This window comes from Salvelinus fontinalis, chromosome 2, assembly GCF_029448725.1.
Source record: "Salvelinus fontinalis isolate EN_2023a chromosome 2, ASM2944872v1, whole genome shotgun sequence".
NCBI lineage: Eukaryota > Metazoa > Chordata > Actinopteri > Salmoniformes > Salmonidae > Salvelinus > Salvelinus fontinalis.
This window is the reverse complement of record NC_074666.1, coordinates 26,393,716-26,402,460: the sequence shown is the minus strand read 5'-3', so window position 1 is coordinate 26,402,460 and position 8,745 is coordinate 26,393,716. Positions and strand designations below refer to the sequence as shown.

Here is an 8,745-nt window from a genome sequence, read left to right as displayed (position 1 = left end):
TCAAAATAACTGAAACCTAGTTTTGAACCTGACATGCCAATGTTATATCCTACTGTTAATAAAGGGACATGTTGGCCATTAAAAGAAGGACCTGGTTTAAAATAATACAATATCAACATATTTTTTATTCTTCCAAAAATTATAAATATTGTTTAAACTAACTAATTGCACACTCTTATCATAAGCCACTTAAACTCTATATTTTGTCAGAAGTTCGCTTTGATTGACTAGTGCAGTTATGGTTGTCAACACTTATGAAAGATAACGAAATTGGGCTATGCCTTTCCGTTGACACTATGCTTTAAAATGAAATATTTGATTTCTACATGCAGAAACTGTTGAAAGAAAAATTATATTTGCTCTCGTTATCAAGGAACAGAACCTGTAAGGCATTACGTTTTAATTTAATCGAGACTTTCAAATATCTTATTTCACGAGGCAAGCTCAACAATACACAAATCAAATGAAGCAAATGATACAAAACAACATCTGAAGGACACATTTTTATTTAAAGTGTGAGGAACTCCACAAAAGCATATTAATTTACCCGAATAAACCAGCACAAAAGATGCCAATTCAGCTACCTCTGATAGTCTTCAGTGCTGGTGAAAAAGAAACCTGAGTTTTCCCTGCCAATTGCACAGTGCTGCGCGTTATATCGCAAAACAATGCTTCATCAACAGCATATGAAAAAGGTTTGCAGGTGGCACGCATTTCCTTCATATATCATCTCACTGGCAGGATAAACAGCAATGCATCACAAACATTTGAAACTCATTCGGTTTCGTAACAACAAGCGCTAAATAGTGTTAATGTACAATAGCCTATATTTCCATGTAAAAAGGGAAATTATAAATGCAACAAGTTGAAATCTAAGTAGTATATACACACCAATGTACAGATTTGAATAAATTAATAACAAGTTGCGTATTATTTGATACGTACAGGATCTTGGAAACATAAATAATTAAATCAGATCAATCGTTCATATTATGAGTTACGAACGTTTTTCCAAAACAGCTTCAGAAATCCGTTTAACCGGCCGTCTCACTTTTCATCCCTTTAGACATCTATTGTAATGTATTTTTGGGATGTAGCTTTTTCCTTATCAATAGTCTACCGAACCGCCCCAACATCATATGTTTCCTTCAGGGGCCTAGATTTTCTCCATATACCGTTATACATTGACGTTAAAACAAGGGATCTATATCACCAATATTGTATCTCATTTGATGAACTCCCTTGTTGGTCACTTCTTCAGCCCACATCACCCGCCCATCTAACTCTCAGCACAACTGTGTATATAATCCGACATAATGACGTCAAAGACACCTTGATTAAACAGGTGGTTTTCGTCACTTTTGAGAGTCAATGGCAGGAGACATTTCTCTGTGTTTTTCCAGTCCTCTGACCAGCCTCTGTATATTTATCAGTTGGTTAGTGGAATCCTTCACAGATGTCTTGGAGGATGCCGTGCTCTGGCTGGACGCTTTCTGGCTGTGATGCTCGGACACAGGACTTGTTTCTCTGCTGTCTGATTTGGACAGGTCGGATGCTGCGTTTAAATTGCCCGGCAGCCCTGTGGTGAGCAGGTTTGTGCTTGGAGGAACAGACGTGGGCATCTGATAAGGGTTGAATCGCAGCCGTTGTCGGGAGGTGGTGAGGAAATGGTTTCTGCCCAATGTGGAGGCTGCAGTGCAGTTGGGGAGGGCGGAGGCCGCAGCAGCAGCTGCCATGTAGTTGTATGGATACGGGAACAATCCTCCAAAAGGAGGAATCGAAATTCCCTGTGTTGAAAAAATAATGGCGTTATTATACATGTACAAATGCTATACAAACAGAATTCCAGGCCTGTCGTACTTCTTGGATTCGTAGTTGCATTTTTGTCTCTCAGTCTCTGATGTTTAGACGACAACTGTGGTATAGGCTATTAAAATATTCTCATCTAACACGATTACAAAAAGTAGGCCTATATCTATTCATAACAAAATAAGTATATTATCATGTTCTCAATTAAATCGAAAAAAGCATGCACAAGATCCCAATTTTGTTTCGAAAAGCCCAATAAAGTAGCCTTTGGTCATTCTCTAGTGAAACTATATAGTCATAAATCTACATTAAATTGATCATAGGATTACTGAAATAATTTATTATGAATGCACTTGGAAGTGATTCTAAAAATATGTTTTAATTGCAGAAGTTTGTGCATGAAAACGTATAGAAATAGACTATAGTGTTTATCCCCCCAGTTTTATTATTGGAATGTGATACAAAACGAGGCAATGGTTTGCTTTAGGACCATGCGTAGCCTCCAAGAGGTCGGGTAGGTCGTTTGGAGTGTTTATCTCACTGAATAAAAAAATAAAATAAAAAAATACACGTGCTTCTACACCTGCATTGCTGTTTGGGGTTTTAGGCTGGGTTTCTGTACAGCACTTTGTGACATCAGCTGATGTAAGAAGGGCTTTATGAATACATTTGATTGACATAGGCTAGATAATGTAGGCTACTTTGTTGTTAAGAAGATATTACTATTATTGGGACTATATGTAGCCTCTGTAGCCTATATTAAAGTTGAAGTAAATGTTTACCTGAGACGCTAGCATGTGCTGTGACAGGTGGAACGGGAAGGGACTAGGGTCCGCACTTTGAGAGGAGAGACCTCCGTTTTCCAGGCCATTAGCTCCGGACATAGAGGCCAACAGATGCCCCATGCCCATGTTGGAGAATGCCCCTGGTGCCATCGAAAACTGTCCGGGGTGGAACAACATTTGTCCCATATTCAAAGGGTTAAAGAACTGTTGACTGTGCAAACCGGAAAGGGCCAGACTCTGCAGGTGACTCGCGCTGAAGTGTGATGGGCTCTCTGTCTGTACCATCAGAGGAGAAAACCCATCGTTCACCCCACTGATGCCCCCACTTTCCGTGTCGTTCTTTGTAGGTTCCGTCTCTTTGCGGTGCTTATGATCTAACTTGTCCTTTTCAAGATTTCGAATACTGAATACAGAGTCGCTCTCTTTCCTTGAATCCAGGTAGTCGCTCTTCTTTTCCAGCAGCGGCCTATCTCTCACGCTGTCATCGCCTTTAGGACTGAAAGGAGAGGTTGGTTCAGGCCGAGGGCTGCTGGCTGCGATGGAGCGCTCCTCTTGTGGGTCAAGCTCCTGATCGCTATCAGTGCAGTTCTTGTCGCCTGTAAAACATTATTCCACACTTCCATTAAAATATCGAAATTAAATTATAGAAAATAACATAATGTGATTAAAACCCCTACAGTAATTTATAGGCTACCCATATGACACAAAGAAAAAATAACTATAGGCTATGTGAGTAGCCTGGGCATAGCTTCCAGTGTGCTACAACCATTTAAAATCACAACTAGCACATGCGTGGCATTATCTTATATATTATTTCAATGAAGAAGTCGTGATTTAGTGTTAACATTCATTTCCTAACCACTTCTCTTCCGCGCATAAAAATGCATGGTTCATTGGTAAGATTGGCATACGTTTTGTTTAATGTCGTCCTATAAAGCTTTCGCAGTTGAACTAGGCCATCGTTTAGTGCTTGGTTGCTTGTCTAATGCGTAACTATCGAATAAAGATCTGAATACCATGCATACTACAGTAATCAAGGGACTGAATGTTTTATGAACCTGTCAGTAGATGGCGCATTTGTCACGCTGATGATGCATGAGGCCTAGCCTACATGTTTTATAGAGCAATGGATACGTGCAGGGGCGCAACTTTCACTTGGGACAGGGGAAACATGTCCCCCCCACATTCTGAAATTTCATTTTATCCCCCCCCAGTTTTATTATTGGAATTTGATACAAAACGAGGCAATGGTTTGCTTTAGGACCATGCGTACGCCTCGAAGAGGTCGGGTAGGCCGTTTGGAGTGTTTATCCCACTGAATTTTATTTTATTTTATTAAAAATAAATGTTATGTCCCCCCCCCCACTTCTAAAACCAAAGTTGTGCCCCTGGATACGTGAAATAGTATACCGTGGATAAAGACATAATCCTGTATGCTATTGTTATTCCTGTTCTACCAAAGGTTTATAACTTGTCCCTAAACCAATAGCCTATCGCAACTAAGATCACACAGCACGCAGATTTTTCCATTTATCCTCTGTTCTTTTTTCTTCTTATCTTCTCTAAGAAATATAGTTATTTTTTCTCTCTCATTCAATTGTAAATCACCCAGAAAACATTCTGCTCAGCTTAATGACACATAATAACAACATACCTTCTGGTTTGTGGCCATTTTTATTTATCAAGCCTTATTAAATTACTGGCATCTTCAAAAGGACCAATTAGTGGACATGCAAATTAATGTAAAGACGTGCTTAATGAGAAGACTTACCTCGACTGGTTCGGTTGAACCTCAGTGGACTGGTAACAGGTCCCAGCGTAGAATGAACCGAATCCCTTCCAGTGGTTTGTTCACAGGAGGAGTCATCGGAGTCGGCACAGTCCCGGTCCCCTTTGAGTTCCCGGTTCTCATACATGCGCAGCGATGGAAGGGTTAACTGCTTCCTGCAGACCGAACTGAGATTAGTTAATGCATCTGTATTGTGTGATCGAATCAGTTTTGATCATGCAAGCAGTCTACCAGATAGTATTGCTCGGTCTGCTAATTAGTGTTGTCCCAACGAGACATTTATTTTCAACTCATGATCATATTTTCAGGGTCATATTTTTCTCAATTCAATATCGAAGAAAATAATATACCTCTTTTCTCGTCGTCCATTTCCCGTGTCTCTGAACCCTTTGGCAAAGGGGTTGTGATCAATTTTGAGCTGTGTGATCTGTAGAGAAAACGAGAGTGCATGGCAATCAACAATGGCATCCTTAAAAAAGGAAAATGCATTACATGGAAAAGCACCATGGAACTATTCTTAAATTGCTTGGCCTACTACCACTAATAATACTAATGCCATTGGTTCAACAGGCGTTATTGATGGAATAATAATTGTAAGTGACAATAGCAAGTGTATGGTGCTGGGGACTGCTGCGTTTGTTAGCTCGTGCACTCTGGAGAGGCAAGACAAGCATCTCTGTTGATGACGTGTTATTACTAAAGTTGATCAATTATTCATAATTCTTCCTAATTAAAGAAAAGTTGTATGCCTAACATTTCGACTAGTATACGCTTATGTAATTTTCGCAAATACTGAATGCTACGTTTTAATCATTCATTGCACACCTACACTGGCCTAAGTGACCTTGTTCATTTAGGAACAATACTATCCGTTCATATATTCATTTTCGTCTGTCCTTTTGAGTCTTTCCAAGATGTGTTCATGCTTTGCCTTTGTGGATTTCATGCTTTGATTGTTCAGAACCGCTTTGGAGTCTCCATGCCTGAGGACACTGTGAAGATAAGTGCATTCTAATCGATTGTGACTCTGTATCATAAACTTTACACAAGCTTACCATCAAGCCACTTCAACATGTACTCTAATTAAAATCAACATAATTTGGTTATTAAGTAAAAATTCCAACGAAGTCCAGATAACAGACTGGTCCAAATGTTTAAAACATATGATATCCCCATTATATTTAGATTTTTGAGAACTTATACAACTGTGAAACCATGAAACAACACGCACGCACTTTCTAGTGAAGCTTACCTTGTCATTCTGATATGCAGTGACACCGATAAAATCTGTCTCTGGAAAAACATATGTCCGGAAGGTGCTGTAGGGGAGCTTCAGAATGTCGTTGGCCCTCACTATATGAAATCTGGGCTGGTATTTATGCATCGAATTCAGGATAGTCTGAGAATGCAAAGAAACAGAAAATATGTTATAAGGTGATCATGGTGATACACGTTTTGGTTTGAACTGAGATGATGCCAATATATTGTTGTGTTATGGCAGGAAATGTAGACATCCCACTAAAGAAAGACACACACCGTGTTTAATAATGCATTATTAAGGCCGAGGATTTCCTTAAACCATGATTTGACTTAACAAACGTAGGCCCATGACAAAAGTTGGTTAACTATTTCGAGCGTGTATAAGCCTACTGACAATGGAGACTGACAGAATGTTTTGCATTGGGGCCGAGTATGTCTACCATCCTGCTTCTATTGTGGAACTTGTTATTTGTAAGATGTATCACAATTATGATTATGCCTTATCATTTGCCTATTGCTGTTGTTATTACATGTTGCCAGGCCTATATAACACGGATACGTGGGATTATGCATTTATGTAAACTTTTCTCAAATGTTTTACAGCATTTGCAACCTATCTTAAAACGTGTCAAGAACTTTCCATAAAAGCCTAAACATGGTTATGCAATTAACAGCTATTGTAACGCTTGCATGATTTGTATTTGCATAACCTGCACTAGACATGAGAAAAACGACAATAGCAGGCATCAATAACTGAATGACTTTATCACAATACCGTAAAATCAAAACTGTTTTCAAATCATATTCAAAACACTGGCCTATATGGCGACATGGGAAAGAACCCATTAGAAAGCATTTGGGATACTTAGTTGTTATTGCTCTTGCATCTAAGCATTGAGCGAGTATCTGCTAACATTTCCACGTGTCCTTCTTGCAATATTACTGTCCAAATTGCACTGAAATGAAACACGTTGGGATCAAACATCTATGCATTTTCCTCTTGAGCTCAATGCATAGCATCGTACTAAAAAAGGTTGAACTAGACGCATAAGGTCGCCTGAAGAGGCTCACAAAATCAATACAAGAGATAGAAAAAGTCCGTCCTCTTGTCTTTGACCTGGTTCTACGCTATACTTGATTTCATCCCATACTTTGACACGCACCAAAACATACCACAAATGTAATACTTTTAAAAACAATAAATAAAATCTCAACCACTGTTGTTGAGCCTTAAAACGGATTTTGGAGATGCATGGTGGATTAATACAGTGCTACACATATTTGTGTGATATTCTAGGCATTGTTGTTGTTTATCAATAAAGGTTAAAACACGGATCAACTGATGTTATAGCCTCCAACGACATTACATATGTATTATTCTAGGAATAGGTACGTCATTATAATATGCATTGATTGCGTCTACAACATGGCCTGATAGGAATATCACCATTGAATCGTTTTCAATAGCCGAGGTTAGTTTTACTAAAAAGCCTAATTAATATCATTCATCGACACATCATCAAATTAAATCAACAAAATACTTACAAATCCATGCTTGTCCGATATATTATTCGTCAACTTCAGTTTATTAAAAGCAACAGGCTTCGCCATCCACTGCTCTCCTGTGGCAGGGCTGTCCGGATGGATATACATTCGTTTGGGCATCTCCGGGTCGGCTTTCCCAGCTACCATCCAACGCGAGTTGTGGAACTTGTAGCGGCAGTCGTCAGCAGAGACTATATCCATAAGGAGGATATACTTGGCTTTCTTATCAACGCCATTGACGCGAACTTTGAATGGGGGAAACATCCTCCTGCAATAGAGTAAAACGAGAGTAATGAAGATGATCAAAAACACTGAGGCTACACCAATATTTCTAAGGCTAGGCCTTTGGATTCAGCACAAAACTTCTACAACCTAACCTAACCAAACCACTTAACCTTTTCCCTCTTCAAACACATTTGTTTCGACACATGAATGCATTGGTTGATTGATTGAATTTGGTAATTAGTCTATTTCTCATGTTAGGCCCACCTCTATAGGCCCAATGTGTGTATACATCTATGCCATAGCCTAGTGTTTATACAATATACATATGTGTATGTATATATGTATGTTTATATATGTATGTATGTATATATTTATATATTAAGCGACACCACCTTTCGGATTACTATTACTTGATCGAGAATATGACTATCGTTTGACATTTATGTTTGACATTTATGACCATTTCCTAATAAAATTAACTTACGCGGCAGTGCCTGATTATAAGATCGCACGTAACAGTAAATAACGATCCTTACCTTCCTGATTTCGTAATAACCATCTCTGTTCCTATTTTGTGAAATTGGTCCCATAAATCTTTGGCCTCCAGAGTGACTTTTGGGTCGTCCTCCACCTCTTCCTCCGGCTCCAAGCTCTTGAGGGAGCGGAGATGAGCTACTTGGTGGTGATGACCCAACGCCGCGTGGAGTCCCGCTTCCGCGGCTCCAGAGAGAGCATGGTCGGTTAGGGGTTTGGAAAGAGCGCCGTGAGACAGCGTAAGTCCATGAAAGAAGGAAGGCTGTGCAGCTGCAAGGAAGGCTGACATAGGAAAGTCGGCCGGCCGGTGAGCGTGGAAAGGGTGATAAGCCATGGCAGTCCCTGTGTAAACTGGATCTCTCATCGGTGCATCCAAAAAAATCGATGTAAAATTATTATATGATATTATGTCCACTCTCAGTAGAAGTATTGGTGTGTGTATCCAAAAGACAGATGTCGTATTTGAGCAGAAATATAAAAGTAGTTTCGCGTGCGTAACCAAGAGCGAATGGATCTCAGACGTCTCCAACAGACCGAGGGAGGAAGTGCACTGCTACTCCTGATGTTCTGTTCCCACACAGCACCGTGATAATATCCGTCAAAGGGACGGCATCGGCACTTCGAGAGCAGAGCTGGGCTTCACTTCTTATCCACTCAAGTAACTTTCGGAAAAATAAAATCACTCTTTACTCGGATATAGTTCTATGTACTGAGTTCGAATTGAGAGGTCTTGCTCTGACCACTTTGGAATTGTGACTGTCTAACATGTCCCTCCTCCCTGGGTCCCGACACTAATGA

At 39.8% G+C, this 8,745-nt stretch overlaps 1 protein-coding gene across 2 annotated transcripts; it reads right to left on the bottom strand.

Annotated features, from left to right (window-relative positions):
- Positions 1 to 490: 490 nt before the first annotated feature.
- Positions 491 to 8,497, bottom strand: LOC129815316 (T-box transcription factor TBX2b-like). 2 transcript variants are annotated; one of them, XM_055869016.1, is made up of 7 exons: positions 7,950 to 8,497; positions 7,189 to 7,456; positions 5,636 to 5,782; positions 4,734 to 4,810; positions 4,366 to 4,550; positions 2,592 to 3,190; positions 491 to 1,787 (listed from the first exon to the last, which is right to left on the bottom strand). In XM_055869016.1, exons 1-7 carry the CDS (start codon positions 8,309 to 8,311, stop codon positions 1,356 to 1,358), a joined length of 2,070 nt encoding a protein of 689 aa, XP_055724991.1. In that variant the 5' UTR covers positions 8,312 to 8,497; the 3' UTR covers positions 491 to 1,355. The 2 variants fall into 2 exon arrangements, with proteins under 2 accessions (XP_055724991.1, XP_055724999.1); XM_055869024.1 differs by having other exon boundaries at positions 4,366 to 4,538.
- Positions 8,498 to 8,745: the final 248 nt, after the last annotated feature.